The sequence below is a fragment of the Canis lupus genome, chromosome 17 (genome assembly GCF_048164855.1).
Source record: "Canis lupus baileyi chromosome 17, mCanLup2.hap1, whole genome shotgun sequence".
Lineage (NCBI taxonomy): Eukaryota > Metazoa > Chordata > Mammalia > Carnivora > Canidae > Canis > Canis lupus.
Genome location: NC_132854.1, coordinates 10876308 through 10900081, shown reverse-complemented (window position 1 = coordinate 10900081; position 23774 = coordinate 10876308). Strand labels below are relative to the sequence as shown.

Here is a 23774-nt window from a genome sequence, read left to right as displayed (position 1 = left end):
ACAGTATGTAATACTATAGTATAGTATTATCCAAAAGATATACAGAATAAATATACTATAAAACATGTAGTATATATATAAAATATATACTGTGCAAATATATATTCATACACAGTATAAACAAAATAGAATATTACTCAAACATAAAAAAGAAAAAAATCCTTCCATTTGCAACAACACGTTTGGCCCCTGAAGGCATTATGCTATGTAAAATAACTCAGAGAAAAATACTGCATGATCTCACTTATATGTAGAATTAAAAAACAAACTCATAGACTAGATTGGTGGTTGCTGGAAGAGGGTGGAGGTGGGCAAAGTGGACAAGGGTGGCCAAAAGGTAAAAATTTTTAGTTACAAATCCTGAGGATATAACGTATGGCATGGTGACTATAGTTTTATAGTTAACAACACTGTTACATACTTGAAAGTTGCTGAGAGTGTAGATCTTAAAAGTTCCCATCACAAGAAAAAAAACCCCTATAACTATATATGGTGATGGATGCGAGGTGGGGATCATTTCACAATATGTAAAAATATTGACTCAATATTTTGTACATCTAAAATCAACAAAATTTATATGTCAATTATATCTCAAAGAAAAAAAAACAATGCACATTCCAAGGCAAACAAAGAAATTAACAGCACAAAGGCCATAGTTATCAATTCTGCATTAATGCACCATGATAAGAAGAGAATACTTATTGAGTGCCCATTGCAAGGGCGTACAGGAAAAAATTAACAAGGAGGTATGAAAAACCAGAATATTCTACTCCTTGGGCATTCTCAATACTGACAGCTTTATTTTAATCAAAACACACTTGACTGTAAACCCTTTGAGGCACAGATGTATCTTTCTAGTTTTTGTATCTCCAAAACAGGGCATAGGACATAGTACCACGGACACCATTAATGTTTGGTTAATTATTGCTGAAAGAATAAATGACCAAAATTGAGAAGCCTCTACTCTATTTTAGAACAGAAAAATTGTCTTATTATGGATGCCCTTACCAGAATTACTTTTTTTTTTTAAAGATTTTATTTATTTATTCATGAAAGAGAGAGAGAGAAAGGCAGAGATATAGGCAGAGGGAGAAGTAGGCTCCAGGCCCCGTATTATTAGTTTCTGAAAGTCTTGGTCCTCTTTAAAAGACTCTTAGGGCAGCCTGGGTGGCTCAGCGGTTTATCGCCGCCTTTGGCCCAGGGCGTGTTTCTAGAGACCTGGGATCGAGTCCCACATCACGCTCCCTGCATGGAGCCTGCTTCTCCTTCTGCCTGTGTCTCTGCCTCTCTGTCTCTGTCTCTCAAGAATAAATAAATAAAATCTTAAAAAAAAAAAAAAAGACTCTTAGCCACCATAGGGAGGAAGTCAAACATTAAACATGATGTGTAGAGATTATTCCAGAGAGTTATAAACAAAGAAGTAGTTTCTATTCTTAGTATGGTTAAAGAGGAGTACAGAAAAATCTGAAACACAGAAAAGTGGCTGAAAACATAGTGCTTTCGTCCACAGAGACTAAGAAAGACTCTAGCAGACGTCATGGGCACCGGTTTGGGGTGGGGGGTGGGGAAGTAATGAAACAAAGGGGTATTTGGGAGAGGGGAGGGAAGGGGTGGCTGGCACAGTGAGGGCAGCTGTCTGACGTAAGCAGAGCAAGCGGGGGACAAGGTGGGGCATCCAGTCACCATGTCCTGCCCTGCTCTGCTTGCTCCCAAGGTACAGCAGGTGGGGGCTCATAGCACACAGCCTTGTGCAGAGGGATAAGAGATCTGCCATCTGTTTCAGACACGGGGCTTCCCCCAAGCAGCCAGCAGCCAGCAGCCGAGTGGAAGCCATTCTCTTTCGTATCCAGGTTGTCTGTGCCTCCAGACCTGCAGAATTCAATCATGCCCTCCATACTCTGTGACGTGAAACAATGAGTGGGAAGTGAAAAGAGCAGTGAAAACCAACTCAAAATGATGGAGAGTACAGATTGAGGGATGGGTGTCTTCAACCACCTACTTTAAACTCACAAGGAACAAACAATCATGAGCTGTAACTCAAAGCATACCTGGACAGGTGGATACAAGAAAGGACAAAAAGGACACAAAAGACCACAGCCAATAATAACTTTCAGGGTCAAGACCCTGAGGCTGGCTGCGTGGAGAGAAGCAAGCTCATAGCTTTACATTTTCTAATGACTAAATAAGCTGCCAGGGACTGTAAAAGACCATTCCAGTCTGGAAGCAGGGCCACAGGCTTCCTTTTTATCTACTCTTTCCTCTTCTTGAAGGAGGGTTCAAGTGAACAGGAGAACAGACCCTGGGAAGGCGTGGGAGGCAGGTGCTGTAGATAAGAGGTCAACACTTCTTCAAAGACTTCCTAATTGATGCATTTGTCTTCCATTCTAAGTAACTTCAACCTCATGAAAATCTATTCATATTCTTAAAAGGCTCCCTGCAGAAGCCACATTTACCACTGCTGCGTGCAAACATTCAACATTTCCAGGTTAACTTTCTTGAAAACATTAACAAATGTAACATTAAAGGCCCAACCAGCTCTTTCCAATTTTAAAGCAAATACATAAATGTCAAAAGAATGCCACTGGACCAAAGAAGAAAGGTCATATTGCTACTACAATCAACATAGTTCCATTAGGACTGGAACAGACTTTGTAAATTTCTCAAGCATCAACTTAGTAGTTGAAAAGCCATTACACGTTGGAGCACTTTTACCTTTGGTATTAGTTTCTGAAGGCTTTATTAAAAAATTTATCTTCTCAGAAATAATTTTGTAATTTACAAATGAATTTAAAACAGATGCATATATCAGAATATGTACATTGTGAAATAAAAAGATCAGTAGGAGGGGTGCCTGGGTGGCTCAGTTGGTTAGGCCTCTGCCGTTGGCTCAGGTCATGATCTCAGGGTCTTGGGATGGAGCCCTGTATCTGGCTCTCTGCTTAGTGGGGAGTCTGCTTCTCCCTCTCCCTCTGACCCTCCTCCCTGCTCATGCTCTCACTCGCTTGCTCTCTCTCAAACGAATAACCTTCAAAAAAAAAAAAAAAAGGTAACGCTAAAGAAACCAAAAGAAGAATGTAAGATGTCTTTAGTTTTGTACCTTTCTCTGAGAATATTCCACATTAAAAGAGGCTAATAAATGTATTAGATTTTATTTAACCACAAGAGACACACACACAGAGAGAGGCAGAGACATAGACAGAGAGAGAAGCAGGCTCCATGCAGGGAGCCCGATGTGGGACTCGATCCCGGGACTCCGGGATCACGCCCTGAGCCAAAGGCAGATGGCCAGCCACTGAGCCACCCAGGCATCCCCCACATGTTCAATCTATCAACATTTAGAATTTTCTCCAAAAACCCCTTCTGATGTCTTTGACAAAGACAAGCATTCAGAATAAGGAATAGATTCTTTATGTTAAAATTAATAAAATGATTCTTCATGAAACTTTAGCTGTCTTTGAGAAAGGCCAACAGATTTAAGTTTTCATTTTCTTTAGGAAAAATATGACTGGTAAATGATTATCCTCTGTAACTGGAAATTCAGATTTGCCAACGGAGACACATGAATTACCACCATCTATAATACGTAAGAGTAATAAGTGAATGGACCCCCTCCTGCTCTCCCACTCTCGTGCTGAGCCAGTCTTATGGAAAAGTCACACGATGGTGCTGAATGCCCTATGACGCTAGGCATCTATGAGGTGTACACCCCCCTGCTCCCCCACCAGGCCCCTGGGGCCATGTGTATCTTAGGAACCGTATGCTCATGATGGGTAGGGAGATCTCAACCCCAGGAAGAGCAGGACATGCTTCATTGTTAAGTTAACTTTCAGTCTCAGGAAGAAAAGTTACCACCAATATTCTCTGTACTTGAAGCTGTTCTATTCAGCTTTCCCCAACCTCTCTGCTGTATCAGAAACATGGTGAGTCACCAAAAAACTGGTGGTCTTATATCGGTATAAAATAATGGTAACAAGGGGGGTACAGAGTTGTTGTATGTAATCAAGCTCTGAGTGAGCATTGTACAGCCTAGGGTCACTGGGGTCACCTGTCTGCTGCATCTTAGCAGAGCTGTAGGTTTGAAAGAACAGATGCTCCAAGACACAATCTGCCCCATGTTCAGCCTGTAAAGGATGGGATGGAGGAGAGGCAGTGCTAGAAGAGTTTATAACCCTGCCTAAATCTTTTTGTAGGAAAAAATAAGGTTAAAAGGAAATCTATTGTTCTTTCTTTAAAACAGTCCATTGGGTACACCAATGTGCAGAGCAGCATTATTCATAGTAGCCAAATGGTAGAAACAACCCAAATGTCTACTGACAGATATACAGATAAACAAGATGTGGTATATACATTCAATGGAATTATTCAACTTTGAAAGAAATTCTGACACACAGAATAGAATTACCTTGAGGATGTTATGCTCAGTGAAATAAGCCAGACAGAAAAGGACAAATATTGTACAATTCTACTTATACAAGGCCCCAGAACAGTTAAATTCATGGCCAGGAAGCAGAATGGTGGTCGCCAGGGGTTAGGGAAGGGGGAATGGGGAGTTACTGCTTAATTGGTGTAGAGTTTCAGTTTTGCAAGAAGAACAAGTTCTAGACATGGACAGTGGTGATGGTTACAGAACAATGGGAGTGTATTTAATAAGCTCAACTGTGTTTAATAAGTGTGTTTAATAAGCTTTAACCATTTAAAAATGGTCTCTTTTATGTTATGTATATTTTACCACAAGAAAAATAAGAGGGAAAAGTCTACTGGGATTTAAATAATAGAACTAATTCTTTTTGTGTCTGCTAGGGAACTCTCACTAGTACACAGGACATTAAAAAAATCACGAGAAAATCTGGTCTTTGTGCCATTTTCAACTTAGGACAGCATTTCTTGGAAGGCAGACTGTATTAGAAACTCTTTTCAGAATCCTGAGAGCAAATAATAAGGTTAAGTAGCCTCACCTACATTTACTGTGCAGATGGACACCACCTGGGAGTCATAGGGAGATGACTATTCAACCTTCTAAGTGGTTGTCTTCCAAACCCACAGAGACCTCAGGAGAGGCAGAGCCCCAGGACTCAGGGATGGTCCCACGCGGCCAAAGGGCTGGAGACGAGGTGGTGGGGGAGAGGGGAAGAAGCAAAGTCTTTAAACTGTTTTAATTTTGAAAAGGTGCCTTTTTTAAAAGTTGGGAAATGAGTTCACAGTTATGAGTTACAGAAATGAATTCTGGCTTACTACTTATATATCAACTGCATTCTTGTGTCTCAAATATTTTACAAATGTGTCTAGTTGCCTTTCTCGTATTTTGTTTTTCACGCTTAATTGCTAAATTATATTATTACATTTTGGTTTTAAAATTTCTCTCCTGATTCCATAATGAAAAGTCATTAACTATGCACTCGTTTCATGTAATGTAGGGAGGAAAAAAAAAACTCCTAAAGAATATATCATCCAGTTGTCTGAGATAAACACAATGTTTTAAAGATGAAAAGAGCATGTCATCAAAATCCGTTGATTCTTAATCTGGTGACTCACCTGGCATTAAAAAAAAAAACTATTGGGATCCCTGGGTGGCGCAGCGGTTTGGCGCCTGCCTTTGGCCCAGGGCATGATCCTGGAGACCCGGGATCGAATCCCACGTCGGGCTCCCTGCATGGAGCCTGCTTCTCCCTCTGCCTGTGTCTCTGCCCCTCTCTCTGTGACTATCATAAATAAATAAAAATTAAAAAAAAAAAAAAACTATTTTAAAAAACAAAAAAACATACAAAAGTATAGATACGGCTACAGTGATTTTTACATCCTCTAACTTAGCTTAAATAATTATCAACTTCTGGCTAATCTGACTACATTCTTCCTGCCTCCTCTCAGATTATTTTGAAGCCAATCTCAGACATTATTCCATTTCATCCGTCAGAATTTCAGCATGTGTCTCTAAAAGTAAAGGATTGTTTTTAAAACATACCTGTGATGCCATTATCATGCCTCATATCTTAATAATCTGTTAGCAGAATTGAATGTGTCTCCTGGCTAATTAACTAATTTAAAGAGACAGAGAGAGTGCAAGTGGGGGGTGGGGAGGGGCAGAGGGAGAGGAGAGAGAATCTGAAGCAGACTCCCTGCTGAGCATGGAGCCTGGCATGGGGCTCAAATTCACAACTCCAAGATCTGAGCCAAAATCAAGAGTCAGACACTCAACCGACTGAGCCACCCAGGTGACCCTGCTCTGTTTTTTTTTTTTTTTTTAAGATTTTTTATTTATTCATGAGAGACACAGAGGCACAGACACATGCAAAGGTAGAAGCAGACTCCCTGCAGGGTGCCCAATGATGTGGGACTTGATCCCAGACACCAGGATCACACCCTGAGCCAAAGGCAGGCACTCAACCACTGAGCCACCCAGGTGTCCCACCCCCTTCCCCCAGTTATTTTTAATGATGGTTTTGATAAGCTTTGCCTTATTGATCCAATAAATATAAGGAAGCAGAAGAGCACAAGGCAGTTGGTGTTGGCTTTGAAGTGAGTTAGACTACAATAAGTTAGACTCCAGTGTGAACCCAGTTTTGCCATAAATAGTGTGTGACCCTGAAAAAGTTACTTAAACTTTAAGTCCTACATCTGGAGAAATGGGAAAGTAATTCTACCTATTTTAAAGATTGTTACATAGTTAAAAGAAGAAAAAAATATATATACAAATATATATATATACACACACACAAATACACATGTGCCAGTAGACAGTCAAAAAATGGCAGCTATTATATTAACAGCAAAGTCATCTACGTTCCAAAGTAAAAACCTTCTGCTGGAAACCCCTATTAATCATTACTAAAACAATTTTGGAACCACTCAGATGGTGACAGCTACACTGGGAATCATCTGTCTTGGAGCCTGGCAAACTTTGCAAAGAACTAGACAGTTAAGTGTCTTAGGCTTTCAGGCCAGATGGCCTGTACCAACACCGTGAAACTCTGCCATCGAAGGGCAAAAGTGGCCACAGACAAAATGAAAATAAATGGGTGTGCCTGTTTTAATAAAACTTTATATATGGACACTGAAATCTGGATTTCATGTAACTTCTTATATGTCATGAAATGTTATTATTGTTCCTTATTTCCTAACCATTTAAACATGTCAAAATCAGAGCGCTGAGGATGAGTCAAGCCCAGGCGGTGGCATAAAGGCTGGAGGGAGCTCTGGAACGTGTGGAATCCTTTTTTTTTTTTTTTTTTTTTACGTGTGGAATCCTAATGCCGGGCAGCCAGGGCCAAATCCCCAGAGATGCCCATCCTGCCCATCCACTGCCTGTCAATCTTGCCTATCCTCCAGGACTCTCTCCAACTCCCCTGGCAGCTCCCCAGGGGAATCTAGCTTTCTCCCCAGATGCACTCCCTCATCTTGTACCACAACCAGGGTATCCAGGATGCCAAACTCTCAGTCTTCACCCACCACCTGCTCCTGGCACGCCTCCCGTGAATCCCTGGGCACAGGGCATGGTAGCACGAGGAATGGTGATGGACAAGAAGATGTGGAAGAAAATGAAGAAAGTTCATAAAAAGATGCATAAACACCATGAGCATGACAAGCATTCCTCCTCCTGCTCTTCCAGCAGAGACTCTGACTCTGGACCCTTCCCTCAGGCCTCTCCAACAGTTCTGTTCTCCCATCAGCTTCAGAAGCCATCTTGTTCTGGGGAAAACTTGTCCTTGTGTCCCTCCTCCCTCACCTGCCAATCTGAGCCTTACCTTGCTGTTCAGCCCTAACTGGTTAGGAAAAATGAGAGAAGAATTACCATGGGCTAGTGAAGACCATCTTCTCACTACTGAGATAGAACTTTAAGCTGATTAGCAGGAGGTTAGCAGGAGAACTATTTTTTCTTTTTAAAGATTTTATTTATTTATTCATGAGAGAGGCAGAGGCATAGGTAGAGGGAGAAGCAGGCTCCCTTTCGGGAGCCTGATGCAGGACTTGATCCCAGAACCCTGGGATCACCACCTGAGCTGAAGGCAGACACTCAACACTGAGCCACCCAGGTACCCCAGGCGAACTATTTTTTGAGGACGGTGAGACCTTTGAGCTAAATGCTAAAGATGAGTTTAAGATCTGTAAAACATGATTTTTTTTTTAAGTTTTCTTTTGTAATAGTTGTGAGGTGTTGTGGAAATTTAATTATGGAAAAAAAACGGAATCATTTTTGTAATGGTAACAAAAATATGTAAAAATCATTATTAAAATTTGCCACAGTGGTCATTAAATTAGATAGTAGTGGCTCAACATGTATTTGGAAAAAAATCATTCTTAGTTTATGGGCCACATGAGAAAGTTTATGGGGTAGTGGGCTGGCTTTGGCCTTGGGTCCCTTTGTTTACTAACCCTGAAATTTCCATTTCACCAGCCCCAGCACACAAAATTCTCAATGAGCAGTCTGCTCTTCATTATTAGTAAGAGATTAATTCACAGGAGAAACCAAAGTACAAGAATCAGTACATGACCACAATATGAAAGCCCTGGCAGCTCTGGACCACACCTGAGCTTTGAGAAACTCTATGGAAAAAGCCTCAACATGCCAAGATACACATGCTCCTGCTTAAATTGCTCTACTCCAACATTCCAGAGGAAATCATCCCACTCACCTTCCCTCTTTTCCCCTCCCCCCAAATATAAATCATTGATTATGATATACAAGGAGAGTTCTACAGTCCATACACTTCTCACTTCTTCAGATACAGAAACTGAATGTATATGCATCGCTGGAGCTAACAGGCATGACAGGTACATAAGCTGAATTCATCCCATCCAATGTCTACAATAAAGCAATTGGGAAGGTAGGACTTGACTTGGGGATCATTGAGCCATACAGGGACTCTGTTGCATCTCAGTTAATGCACCTGCTGTGCTGCTGCAAACCATTCCTCCATGCCTCCTCCCCGACACACACACTCTGAGCCATTTCAACTCCAGAAACAATGCTTTTCTTTGTAAGTATTAATATTCTTCCAATGACAAAACCAAGAATTTCATAATCCAGGTCCACATCCATAGCTATTCATTTTAGATTTTTTCTATTTTTCTCACTGAGAAGTTTTAATAAAGAATAAACAAAAGTGTTTTTCCCCTACAATTTTGCTGCAAATAAAATGATAAACACCCATCACAACTGCTTTAGTAAAGAGCACCCAATAGAAGGCTCCCCTGTGAATGCTAATGTATGAACTTTGTATTATTAAAAAAGCAACAGAGTAAACATGTATCTAAAGAGAGATCTTTTGGTCCACATTCTCGCAAAGTGATAAAATTAAATAAATGGATAATTTCCCAGCTTAAAATTAAGAAGGCAAACATCATCCTTACTTTCTCTAAATGCTTTACAGTAGCCAAGGAAAGATAACAGAAAGAACAGGGCACCCAGGAGGTCTGCACGGCCGACAACACCAGCAACCTTAAAAGAAGGAGAAGAAAAAAAGATTTATGTAAAAAAACATTTAAAAAATCCTAAACTTAGGAAACATAAAAAAATTCTTAGAAAGGCAAGGCAAAAACCTTACAAGATTTTGCCATCTGTTAAAATAACTGTGCAACAGCCCTGTGGTCTTATCTTACAATTGGTTTTTCTTTTCCCTCTTTGGTCTAAGATTTGAGTTAGTTGCTTCCATGAGAGCCAGGCTGCAAGGATCGTACTGATGGCTGTTTTGGGAGGACACAGTCCTGCATGAGCTGTGAGAGCCCCATCCCTGCACACTGCACCCTGGAGCCCAGACACCCATCCCACTGATGTCCACAATGTGGATTGTCAATGGAAAAAACCATCAGCTCAAAGGGCATAACATTTAGTAAAGAAAATTTGATTGGAAACATGGAGGAAAGGTGGGAAATAAATGTGAAAAGTCATCAGGTAAATAGAAAAAGGTATGGGAACAATCATTCAAAGTTGCCCCTGCCACTCCTCCTCCCTTCAAGATCAAAATCAATTCAGTGGGTTGACCTGGAAATCAGAATGCTAAAAGTGATTGAGAAGGAAGATGAAAACAGAATAAAATGTCTACCATTTCTTTCTCCACAAATGCCCTTTCCTCCCTTGCTTTCTCACATCACATCCAGTAATTGTTCTCCAAAATCTCCTGGCAGAGAAAGACACAGAATTCCACCCAGGAGTGTGGGTCTGGTTTATGCGGCATGCTTTGCTAACCCGCACTCGGATATGACACATACCAAAGCCTTACTGGGATTCTCTAGGTATCTCTCCAATGGCACACATATCATGGTACCCTTCCCTCAGGCCTCTCCAACAGTTCCATGATATGTGGGACATAATAAAGACTAAGTAAGCTATAAATGGAGGTAAAGAGAATACACAATGAACATGAAAATTACTCTATTTATGTATGATTCCCAACTGTGTGGACAAGCAATGACTTTTGCTTTTTGACAACAGTTTCCTGCTACCATGGCTAGATATAAAACGTCGGAGGTGATTATCCATTCTGATCATTAACTCCTGATGGCAGCGCACGTGGCAGTGCAAGGTTGTCACACGATCATTAAGACTGGAAGAGCTGATGAATCCAACTTGTGAATGCCACCCACAGGGAAAAAAAACCTCCTAAGAAGGAAGAGAGAGAATCCCAAGCAGACTCCGAGCTGAGTGCAGAGCCCTATGCGGGGCTCAATCTCATGGCCCTGAGATCACGACCTGAGCTGAAACCAGGAATCAGATGCTCAGCCAAGCCACGTAGGCGCTCCCGTGATAAGCTTATTTTTAAAACAAACATTCTTTGGCTCACTGGTGAAAATACTCCCAAGTCTTTAAGCAATGTACGTGATATTATCTGACATAAAGAAAAACAAATTTTAAAAAGTACAGCAGGCGTTTTGAAGTACAAAGAGTTTTTAGTCCTTACAAAGAACTTTTGACATCGTGATTAAAGACAGATTTCACAGAAAAAAGTTTTTAAGGGCTATCTAAGGAAGTACTGTGTCCAATTGTTTGGGGACATGAGCAAGAGTGTGGAGAGGTTTTATTTTTCTTTCCTAATATCTGCATTATATATATTTTCAGGCAAAGGTCTTTATAATAGCCTTTGCAGGCTATTTTTTTTTTAAAGATTTTATTTATTTATTCGTGAGAGACACAGAGAGATAGAGAGGCAGAGACACAGGCAGAGGGAGAAGCAGGCTCCACGCAGGGAGCCCGATGCGGACCGGATCCCAGATCCCAGGATCACGCCCCGAGCCGAAGGCAGGCGCTCAACCGCTGAGCCACTCAGGCGTCCCTATTTTTTTTTTTTTTTTCATACAAAGGAAAGGGAGCAGGCTCTGCTATCCTCAGATATGCCACTTTGGCATACTGAGTATTCTGAATTAAAGGTACTTGAGAAACAGTCAGGACAAGAAGGATGATCTAACTATCTTTTGTCCCCCTGAAAGCAGGAAATAAATCTCTCCTATTAAAAGCACCCTCCCTCTGTCAGGAGGGTAGAAGGCACCCTCATCCCCAGAAGGCTAAATAAACAAGCCTGTTACTTCACTAATTCACGACCCCAAGCCCAAACCCCATTGTCCTGTCAATGCTTCTTCACAAGTTTGGAAAACTTTCCTGCTTTGGTCACTTCTTTGAATCTCCTATTTTTACAGGGCTCCAGTACATTTTATGGGGTTCCAGGAATCAAATTTGTTTTTCTCTCGTTAATCTGTCTTAGGCCAATGTAATCATTAGGCCAGACGTGAAACCTAGGAGGGAAGAGAGGGAAATGTTTCCACTCCTACAGAGATAACCCGAAACACTCATATCAGGGTTTGCAATTCCCTCAAATCCACAGAGCGGGTCATGTTGTTTCCCCACTGGGAACAATGTGCATGGGTTTGTAAGAAGGAACTAGAGGAAGGGAAGGGGGGAATGCTTCCCCCTAATGCCTGAGTATTGAACTTTGGGTTTGGGGTTTGTATAGACAGAATTCCTACAGAACCCGAAGTTTCCCTCTTTGATACCAAATCCAGGCAATACTTGATATCCTTACCAATACTCTGAGGAAAAGGAAACCCTGTGGTGGCACTGGTGTTTGCTGGGGCCTCCATCCTGACAGCCACAGATGAGGGTTCGACAACCATCTCCCTTAGCTCAACTCCCTCCCATAATGACTGGCCTTATAGGCCTACAAACACCCCAGAGTGATTTGGAGTGGTATCCTTGAAAACGAGAGACGAGAGACATTCTTGTCAGTTGAAGAGCAAATAACACTCATTAAAATTATTCATTACCGGGGATCCCTGGGTGGCTCAGCGGTTTAGCGCCTGCCTTTGGCCCAGGGCACGATCCTGGAGTCCCAGGATCAAGTCCCACATCGGGCTCCTGGCATGGAGCCTGCTTCTCCCTCCTCCTGTGTCTCTGCCTCTCTCTCTCTCTCTCTCTCTATGTCTATCATAAATAAATAGATAGATAGATAGATAGATAGATAGATAGATAGATAGATAGATAGATAATCTTTAAAAAAAATTATTCATTACCAATCAGGGCCTGGGAGGTGGGAAAATTGTAGGGTGATGAACTCACCCTGGGGTTTGCCTGGGACTGTCCCAGTTTTAAAATAGAAAGTCCCACGTCCCAGAACCCCCTTAATAATGGGCAAAGTGGATAGCTAGTCACCCTGTAAGACTGGGAAATTCAGATTCTTATTTGCAGCAGACAAAAACATCCTCAATGCTAATATCAAGAAAGTATAAAGACACAAACACATAAATGCTAATACAAAGAAATTTATATTACTAAAACCTGGAGGGACCCACATTGCCAGTGCTTTCTCTTCACAAATGTAATCAGAAGCACAATAACTCCCCAACCCCCAGACCTCATCCTAGCTCGCTGGTCAGTTTGGGGGCACTGTGCCAAGGGCTGTCACACAGGTCTTCATCTGGAGTCCATAGCCCAGGGCTGCTTCCCCAGCACTGTACTGGGGGCTTCAAAGGGCTCTCCTTCCTCCTAACTCCTTGGGTCCTGCTTCTGGCTTATTTTTAAAGCTGGGTTAAATGCAGAGTGGGGTATAACGAGGGGGTGTAGATAGGAGGAAACTGAATACTCCCTATTTGCCAGAACAATGAAAGATGAACATACAAATTATTTAAGAATGCTAATTTTGGGGTACTTGGGTGGCTCGGTCAGTTAAGCGTCTGACTTTGGCTCAGGTCAGGATCCTGGATCCTGTGTTGGCTCCCCACTCAGCGGGGAGTCTGCTCTCTCTTGCCCTCTCCCCACTGCTGGTGCTCTCTCTCTCTCTCTTTCTTTCAAATAAATAAAATCTCAGAAAAAGAATGCTGATTTTCAATGACCCATAATTTTTTCTTGCAATTTGAGTTTGAATGACTTTGACGGAATAGAGGTTGAGGGAGATGAAGAGATTTTTCTCAAATATTTCTTTTCTCCTATAGCTAGACCTTCCTTGACTTCTTTTTAAATAATTCAAATGGGGATCCCTGGGTGGCGCAGCGGTTTGGCGCCTGCCTTTGGCCCAGGGCACGATCCTGGAGACCCGGGATCGAATCCCACATCGGGCTCCCGGTGCATGGAGCCTGCTTCTCCCTCTGCCTGTGTCTCTGCGCCTCTCTCTCTCTCTCTGTGCCTATCATAAATAAATAAAAAACAAAAAAAAATACTTCAAATGTAGAATTTTAGGATTAATATGATCCCAGATGGCATCTACTGGGGCATGGGTGTGTGTGTGTGTGTGTGTGTGTGTGTGTGTATCTAGCTATACTTGCTAGCACTTGAAACTTTTCTATAAACTAACTTCTCAACATTTAAATTCAGAATTTTAGGAAAATTTCTTTGGCTAATAATTCAAATATTCCATTTTGCTTTAAGATCACACTAAATTAAACTGTAAATCAATACTTTTGCCAGAAATTCCCCTATTTCTGATTAACGCATACACTATTTCTGGGTCCCAACGAACATTTAAGCCATAATGAGAACTCACATGGAAGCAAATTCTAATTTGGTCACAGTTATATATAAATAGTCTATAACAAATCTTTTGTAACAGTTTCCAGATTGTCAGTCCTCTGAATTTGCTAAAGTAAAACATTATGAGAATTTTTTTTAAAAAAGCTTTATAGTGATAAGATACTAAGAGAAGGTTGTGATAACAACTCTACAATCCTCTTAATACCGAGAATAGAGTCCAACAAAAGCAGATTCTAAAGGCAGGAATTCGGTTCAATATAGTGAAACTCACTTCAAGATGCTCAATACATTTGGTTAAATGTGGGGATTTAAACACACATGAAATGAAAAAATCTGTTGTGGAGAAGTAATAAGAAACATGTAATATTTTATACCAGGTGCTTCAAGCTCACAGAACAAATGGCTAAAATCACATCTTTTACCTCAGCAAATATGTAGACTTTCATTTTTAAAGGGTTCCATGGTGGCAGGGGAATAGGGTGGTTCTTGAAATCCCCACACATATGGTTAAATCCCAACACAGTTTGTACCAAATACATTCAGTGGCAACTCAATGGAAAAAAGGTGTGGCCCGCAGGACAGCAGGTGAGGGCCCTGTCAGGAGCTGCCACGTCAGCTGGGCCACCTGGGTGGAGTCTTTCAAGGGAAGGAGAACCATCCAGGCAGCAGAGAAGAAGAGAAGGTGGGAGAGCTCCAGACCAGTCCCTAGCATGGTGTGGAAACCACACCTTCCCAGTGCCGGCATCTCCCCAGCATGGGCCTCAGACACCAGAACTTAAGTTCTGCCCCCAGACTGCTCTCAGTGGAGGTAAAAAAAAAAAATTGCATTGGACCCTTTGCTGAAGATAAGCTCCTACCTAGCTTCTGGCCTTTAGACTTCCAAAGCTGGCGATATTCACGATTTACCCTTTATGGTGTGGTCACGCAAGGGAAACATGATGTCTGCATGACCAGATATCACATCGTATCAGTATTATAAGGTCTTCGCCCATCTTGGGACTCTGCATTTTTCCTAAGAGAGACCTGTGGGATTTACAAATAAGTGGCTCAGGTGTCTGGCAGGGGGTAGCACCGTACACTTGGTACTGCAATAAGGCTCTTCAAGGGGAGCCTGTTTTAGGGAATGAGCCGACAGATCAAAGGCTCCTTGTCCTCACACAAGCACGTATGCCGCGGACAGATGCTACTTACACACTCAGTGTGTACCGGATGCACGGCGAATAGCAGAGCGGCCAGCAGGGACGATCTGGGGGCCAGGTTCAACCTCCGCCCTTTACTGGTGTACTGCAGGCCACCAAACAGCACAGAGAAGACATCCACCATGAGGACAGAGATGCCACCGTGAAGTAGGATGTTGATCACGTGGAAACTCATGGGGTGGAAGCCTCCAGATAAATAGTAGTTAATCCTGTAAGTGAAAGGTGTTTGTTCATACCAGATGCACAGAAGCATGCACAGTAAAATGCAAACCACCTGGAGGAAAAGGTTGGTGAGTAATAGCATGAAAGGGGGAAGAGAAAGTTCTGGTGAAAGTGACATCAAGATGAATAATGTCTATCAAGCTTGGAAGGTTGAAGAAAGGGTAAGAGCATAATTAAGTGCAGATGGCAAAAATGGAAGAGAAGAGCATGTCAGAGGAGTGAGGCAGATAATATGTGGAGAGGAAAAGCAAGAGGAGAGCTGGACCAATTTTTAAGTGCTAAAAAGGCAAGACTGCATGCCAAGATGATATAACATAGCCCACATTCCTCCTGGCTACCCCACAGGGACCCAAATTTAAGACAGTCATGTGACTTGCTTATCCAAAAGACAGGAAGCATTCCTTGATAGTTCATCCATCAGCCTTCCATCCAACAAACATTCTCACTGTCATGGATTCTTATTTCTGACTGCTTCTCAATTACCACCAGTTCTAATTCATCATTTCTGTGCTTCTGAGAGATTGTACACAAGTGTTTAATGCACCTGAGATATAGCTATGAATGGGAATTTTGGTGAGGTGAATAAATCTACTTAATGCAAATGGGGAGGTGAGTGAGAGGTGTTTTTAGCTTTATTTTGGTTTTTTTTTTTTTTTTGCCTATTGGCTTGGTAACACTAGGAAGATTTTTACCTTATTTCTGTAATGGAAAAAACCTCACAATTTCATTAGATGCCTCATGTTGCCTTGACTCACATTGTTTCTCTGGTTAACACCAACAAAGGTGCAACCTCCAAGAAATGTGCAAAATACGGAACATTTCACTAACTTGTGTGTCATCCTTGCAAGGGGCCAATGCTCATCTTCTCTGTATCCTTCCACTTCTAGTATCTGTATTGGCAGAGCCAGCCCTGGAGTCGTGTTTCCTCATGCACATTCTCTCCATCTTCCTGTGACCTATTCCTAGCAGTTGGAATTGGCACATACTTTTTGGAGACCCATATGAATAAGTGGTTTATTCTTCCCTAGGATCCACTGGCTTGACTACCCCACACTGGGAGCCTTATCACACAGAACCTGGTACAGCATCGCATGCAGCCCACGCTATCATATCTTACCTAAAAGTCAGGACAGTCAGAGGGCGATAGGACTTGTGGCTGGTGTTGCTGCTTAGCCTACTGCCCCAGAAGTCATGATGCCAGAGGTCCCCAAGGGGGGTGTCTGCTCGGAGGTCCTGCAGGAACACAGCAGAGGGCATTCTGGACAAAGGAGTCAGGACTTCACCCTCATCTCGTGTCTAAGCCCTCACCCTGAGCTCTTCCTTGGAGCTGCTCATTGCCCTAGGCTCCACCTCTCCAACCAGTCCTGGGCCAGGCCACCATCATCTCTCATCTAGGATACAGCCAGGCCTCCCAGCAGGTCCACTATGCCCTGTGACATGTTCTCCAGGTTGACCTCTCCAAAATACAGATTTGGGCACCCACCCTACCCTGCTTAAAACACTGCAATAGCTCCATTCCTCCCCCAGGACAAAGCCTACATCCTGATGTGGACATCACAGGCCACAGGGTGCTCTGGCTCCTGCCGAGCTCTACCTGCAACACTCCTCTCACTCAGACCCTGACCTTTGTCCTACCCACTCAGCACCTGCTGCCAACTACCCCAAAGGCTTTGCACACATAGGTGTCCACCAGTTATCCCTCAGCTCTTCACAGCCCAGCGCATCCCATCATTCATATCCCAACCAGTGAGCTGTGACCTTCCTCAGCTGATGCAATTCCCCTTCCATGGGTCACAGGGCATCTCGCACCCAGCCTCACAGCAGCTGGCACACTGGTGGTTTATCATCTCTAACTACCATCTGTCTGCCCCACAGGACTGAGGGTCAAGGAGACCCAGGTCACATCTGTGGCTGTGGAGTATACAGTATACAGAAGGTGCTTAATCCATGTTGAATGAACTAATGGATCATATAGCTCTTTCATATTCAATACATAAGTTAATTTCCCTACAATATCTTGGTTAAAACATGGATGGAGAAGCATATGTTTATTTTATATCATGAGCTAAACAGAAAATTGAAGAAAAAACCAACTTCTACATAATTTTTAAAGATAAAAAAAATTACTAAATATTAAAAAAACTATACTTATCTTTCTATTAAGGTCATTTAATTTGGTCCTATACTACAGATGCTTAAAAATGTATCTTTTAATTTACTTTTTATATTTTTAAAAGGTTTTATTTATTTACTCATGCAAGACACACAGAGAGAGACAGAGACACAGGCAGAGAGAGAAGCAGGCTCCCCGTGGAGAGCCCAATGTGGGACTCAATCTCAAGACCCCAGGATCACGACCTGAGCCAAAGGCAGATGCTCAACCACTGAGCCACCCAGGTGCCCCAAAAATGCACCTTTAAAAACACATTTAATCATAATACCAGGGGCGCCTGGGTGGTTCAGTTGGCTAAGTGTCTGATTCTTCATTTTCGCTCAGGTCATGATCTCAGGGTTGTCAGATCAAGCCCTGTGTCGGCCTCTGTGCTCAGCACAGAGTCTGCTTGTCTCTCTCCCTCTGTTCCTCCCTCAGTAATGTGCACTTACTCTTTAAAATAAATATGTAAATAAAATCTTAAAAAATAAACGTAACACTAGATGGCTTAAACTGTATCTTAACAAGAAGAGAGGCAGATAAGGCACTACAGAGTAAGTGACACAAGTGAATATCAATTCTCTCTTTGAAGCATAACTAAAAGGAATATTTCAGGGACTAGCAATTATGACATGCTAAGCACATACAGTGTATCAATCAAGAGTCTTCAGTGCAGGAACTAAAATCAACTCTGATTAACAAGCACAAAAGAAATGCATTAGGGAAGATGGCAAGGCTCTCCATTCCCAGGTGGGCTCCCAGATTTGGGGTTCTGTGGCCAGATGCACACCCACAAATCACACTGCCAGACACCTTGCTGAGGCTGCCCAGCCACTTCCAGGCCCTGTCCTCTTTGTGTGGCTAGCTCCTGACTCCAACAGGTGGGTGCACCTGAGAGGAGAGCCTGCGCCCAAGTCTGCACCCAACCCAGGCAGTCTCTGAGGCTTTGACCAGCCGAGGTGGGGAAAGCCTCAAGCAGGAATGTCAGATCATGGCTGGCCCAGGAGAGCACCCAGTGTCTATGGCACATGGTGGAGTTCAGTAAGTATTTATGACTTCAGTGCTCATGGGTTCAAAGGGCAAGGTTGGGGATGGGTGACAGGCAAAGCTGACCACCCCATACCCACTTTGATGGTGAATTTCACTTCTGTTGCATACCGGTTTCACCACCCTGGAGCATACTGTCCCCTCTTCTACGAGTCAGTTTGACATTTCAGGAAGATCTTGGAAACTACCCACTAATTTGGCTTGCTCGGTTATAAAACTGGAAGTTCATCTTCTTTTGCATTCTCCCAGAAGTACCTGTTCACTTGTGCAGGAGCTGGGCGTAGGCTCTTTCCCTCCATTTGAGTAGAAAATGAACACCAACGAAGCTCTAAATATTTGATTAGGTGTAGCCTACACACAGCAGGGCGCACTATAGGAAGAAAGGTCAATTTTCCTCCTAATGATTTATGGAAAAGACGTGTGTCTGAAATTCCTGCTAACTCCACTGTCTCAAAGAAAATCACCATCTCAATGAAAAAAGGCAACTCAACCCTACAAGGAAGCATCTGGAAAACAGTCTTTAACACCAATAAAACGCAGGAACAGCCTGTTTCACATTATGGTGGGCACAGTGCCAACGAACAGAGCAGAGCCTTTCATTAAACAGGAAAGGAAAAAAGGAAGGCTAAGAAGTTAACAAAGGGGCACAGTGTGATGCTCTAGAAAACACTGCCAAGACAATGTGCAGCAGAGCCACAAAATGGCTTCATCTGCCTTACCCCACACAGAAGGAAGAATTATAACCGCATACCAGGGCATCTCACATACAACAGAGCACGCACCTTCCCCTGCCTTGTTCATCAAAGGTCTTCAACATACATCCTAAGTTAATACTGTATCTATCTTCCACTTTGGAAAAGTGGAAGAGTTAAGAAACCCTCAACAAAATGAAGAATGGGCTTTAAAATTAAGTCATCTGCTTCTGTCTTTGTTTCAAAAGCCAACTCTACAGCCACAAGCCACGATGTGACACAGTTGCTGGGAGCTACAAACTTACTACTTTTGATTTTAAGCGGGCTGAAAAAAGAAACAAAACACTGCAGCCACTGCCTGGTGAATCTGAGAAATATTACACATGAAGAACTCAGATTAAAAACAAACATCACGGAGGCTGTGGTCTATGTCATCAAAATAGAGACAATCAGGTACAGACAATATGTTACAAATAAAACACCTGCACAAGTCACCCCTACTTCCCCCCACCCTCACCCACAGAACACATGTTGGTCGCAGAGACGTTTTCTCAACATTTTCAATATGAAAATGACTTTCTTCTTGAGAAAAATCCATAATTTTGAAATGCTAAGGGCATTCAACCACAGTGTTGCAGAGTTGCTACAGTTGCATCTACTAGAGAGAGATTAATATATACCTTCAGGTTCTCTTCATTGGGTTAAGGCACACACAGACTCTATCTGCTGAGTAACTGGGTCATCATAAAAATTCTAATCTATGCCATTTCTGCATTCTTTCTCCTCCTCTCCTCTGGCTCTCCTTACTTCCCAGTTTCTTGTTTCGATTTTTTTTTTTTAGCTCATTTAAATTTTGTTCTTCCCTTCCTCCAAACCTAATTATTCTTCTCTATCTCCAGCTAGTGAAAAGCAGTATCATTTATCCTGCACCAATATAGCACCCACTGGTGAGCAAAACTGGCTGGGATTTTGCAAACTCAGCAAATCTGAGTCTACACACAAGAAATGAGCAGGAACTGCAGCTTCCAGGACAACACAGTCCTCACTCTCCAGCAGCTACCAGCAGGCTGTCCTGATGTTATCAAGCAAAGGACAAAGAAGCACAGCCAACTCACTGCCTGCTGCTGAGGACGCACCTCTTGGTAGGTCATTAGACTGGTCCATTGCTGCAGCAAATGCATATTGGGGCAGGGCAGGGGTGGGGAGGGGGAGGACAGCTGTGGCCTACGATTCTGGAAATTTGTCCTAAAACCTAAGATACTTAGTCTGCAATGCCTTGCAATACCCTTCCTTGCCTCGTAATTTGAGAGAAATAGTCTCTCTGACACGTGAGTAGACTGGAGCCTCGAAAAGGGTATACATGGTGAGGGTAAAGCTTGAGGCCAGGCAGGGGGCTGGAGAGCCTGCTTCCAACAATAAATTAAAGGGGTCCCAAATTGAGGAGATGCGACCTAAAAGAGGTAGGAAATCTAGAATGCTTAACCAAAGCTTAACACAGAATTATTCAACACAAACTGTGATTATTAACGAGAAACAGGCAAATGGTTAACACAAGTTTACCAAAAAGGAGTTACGATACGAACCTTATTGTTAATAATAGCTTCCGAGTCATCAAAGACAAAATCTCCATCGTAGCTACGGGCGAAACACACGAGGGAAACAAATCCCACCACCAACTTAGCCCAGAAAGGGGGCAGGACAGAAGCTGGAATGATGTGATCCAAATCGGCATCCAACTCGGTCATTTTGAAAACTGCAGCCTGCCGGCCTCTCGCTCCAGCATTATGCTGGTTAGAAATCTACGGGAAAAGTGACACGACACAGTCATCAACACGCTGTTAGGAATGTTTCTGCAGCGGACACGTGTACCTAGCAGCCATCTATGCTGCACGTTCGTGGATGTGGTCGTTACAAACTTCAAGTCGTGGTTTTCTGTGGGCAGAAGAGTCACCCGGAACACATGTAAATTCTCCCTGGGCATAACGGCAACCTAGCAAACCGAAGCCTTTGGGTTTCTGATACAGGATTATCCTGAGAAACATTAATTTCAGAGAATCTGGTATATATATCAATCCCTTAAGACAAATTGTTTTTATAATCTTTGAACTAGTTTACACCAAAGTTAAAAAAAAAAAAAAAGTCACCATGTTGCTTCATTCAATCAAGAGTAATCAATAAATATTCCTTGTTGGGTCTTAGCATGTGGTGTAGGTCTACGTATTAGGGTACAAAACATGGTCCTGATTCTGAAAGAGCTGACAGTCTCTCTACAACTCAGACACGCACTCCAGTTAGATGAGGATCTGGGAGAGAGAAGAGTTTTAACACAGATGATGAGGCACAGCACACGATCGATGGCCAGGTGAGAGGTTCACACACAGACAGAGGAAGGAGAGAACGCCATAGGGACTGGTTTACCTTAGTCCAGAAAGGGCTGAACTGAATCCTAACAGAGAAGAGGGGAAGCTATTCCAAGTAAGGATATGACCTTCACTGTTGGTGAAAGAGTCAAGTTAAAAATACACTCTTATTTTTTAACTTTTTCTAACAGGCAAAATGTTAAAGCCAGAAGAGTTTGTCTCTCCGCCTTGCCATTTATTAGTTCTGTGGCCTCATGTGTGTCACCTGCCCTTTCAAAGTCCACTTCCTGAGTCACTCAGCAAAGCATAAGGACTTTCCAGTGGTGAGATCCGCCTGAGAGCTTCCTGCTCTGGAATTTGGCCAAATATCAAACTATCCTGCAAATCACATTTTATCTGTCCCTATCCTCACTACACCCTCAAGAGGTGTTTTCTCTGGGTTTACCAGAATCATGTTTGGCTCAAACTGTTCAGGTTCCAGTCCTATGTTACTCTGGACAAGTTACTTAACCTCTCTGGCCTCAGTCTCCTGGCCTCTACAATGGGGATAATTCTTCTACCTTATGTGGTTGCCATTAAACAAGATACCCACCTAAAGTGCTTAGAACTTTAGTCTGGCTTTAATGAATGCTCAGGGGAGGTAACTATTATTACAAACACTTTCTATAAGAAGGGTAAAAGCACAGGCGAAAGAACTATTTCTTAAAATCCCCTTTAGTGTTTTGGTTTATTGTCTGGTGTCGTAAAGGGACCTGGCCCCCAGTCCTTTAATGCTAAGATAGAAGAGAATCCCAGAGTCATTGATTGGGAAGGCAGTTTAGATGTATTTGTTTCCAGGCCTCCAAGGGAATACCCCGGATAACAAAATCAATAAGAAATCAGCCAAATAGGCCATCTGAGGTCACAGGCATCTTTTCTACAGGCTTTTATCTGAGTAAATGTGGAGAAAGATCCAACAGTCAATGGGACACGTTATTCTTGGGTAACATTGTCCCTTTCCGGGTGTTGGAAAGAGGTCTAGATTTACAATTCCAGAGAGGAAACGCTCTGCATCTCTCACTGCAGGTCCCTCAAAGCTTCTCCACCTAATGTAACTCACACTCTCAGCAAATGCTGGAGGGAAATAGTCCATTTACTATCTGCTGCCTTTTTCTTTTCCACTGAAAGGATTAAACCATTGGTGATATCCAAATTACAGCTGCATATACAATATAGGTCACGGTCACCATGCAGGCCCCTACTACTGTGTCTGCATTTCAGCTAAAGAAATCGCTACTAAAAAAAAAAAAAAAAGCAAAACAGACAAAAATGTGAAAAAAAATCACAAAGACTATGTAGTTAGAAAGATACCACGACTTAACATGGAGGGAAAGTGTTCTTGGATTTGGAAAATTAATGTGGAGGAAAATACATGTTTTTTGTTTGTTTGTTTTTGTTTTTAAGTAGGGCTCCATGCTGGCCATTGAGCTCCAATGAGGGGCTTGAATTCATGACCCTGAGATCAAGACCTAAACTGAGATCACAAGTTGAATGCTTAATGGTTTGAGCCCCTAGGTGCCCTAAAATACATCAGTTTTAAGTGCACAATAGAGCTGTGAGCTGATGCATGGTCACAGAGCTGGTCTTGATGTTACCTGCTTTAGGCCCAAATATCTGAGTATTATTATTATCTCACAAAAGGCTGTTGTGAGGTTCCAATACCCATACAGGAAGAATACCGAAGCAAGAGATAATCTGCGCTCCTGAAGTCACTGTCCTGCCCCACTTTTCATTTCAGATGACTTGTAATACAGGTGAATCATTCTGGTAGTCAGGCACCAGCCAAAACATATGAAAGGCAGACTATAGACCTGAAGATCTGCAGTGCCCTGGTGGGCCAGGCCCGGACTCCCGGAGCACTCCCAGGACAGCTGAGGCAATCTTGGAATGATCTCCCCCTCTTCTACTGCAAGGACATCAGCAAACCTAGAGTCTGCCCCATTCCTCACCCTCCAGCTTATTCTTTTCTGCTGGGCTCCTGCCACCTCATGGCAGCTTCCTCCCAAGTCTCTGAGGTTCTCACTACTCTGCTGTCCCTGTAAATACTCACAAATGCCCTTTTTACTTAAGGTATGATGATTAATGTATACACTGGGATGGTTGAAAGAATACTGT

At 42.6% G+C, this 23774-nt stretch overlaps 1 protein-coding gene and 1 non-coding gene across 9 annotated transcripts in view; both read right to left on the bottom strand.

The window, feature by feature from the left end:
• TMTC4 (transmembrane O-mannosyltransferase targeting cadherins 4) overlaps positions 1–23774 on the bottom strand; it is a 63972-nt gene that overhangs the window by 37266 nt on the left and 2932 nt on the right. For all 8 annotated transcript variants that reach the window (XM_072782470.1, XM_072782474.1, XM_072782475.1 and 5 more), the window contains 4 exons: positions 20844–21059; positions 16487–16602; positions 15140–15356; positions 9346–9433 (listed from right to left, as the gene is read on the bottom strand). In XM_072782470.1, coding sequence (XP_072638571.1) covers positions 9346–9433; positions 15140–15356; positions 16487–16602; positions 20844–21059 — 637 coding nt within the window. Of the gene's footprint in view, positions 1–9345; positions 9434–15139; positions 15357–16486; positions 16603–20843; positions 21060–23774 lie in introns of those variants that run through there.
• LOC140608502 (U6 spliceosomal RNA) lies at positions 16174–16278 on the bottom strand. The gene has a single exon (XR_012010523.1). It is a non-coding gene; the product is annotated as a U6 spliceosomal RNA (small nuclear RNA).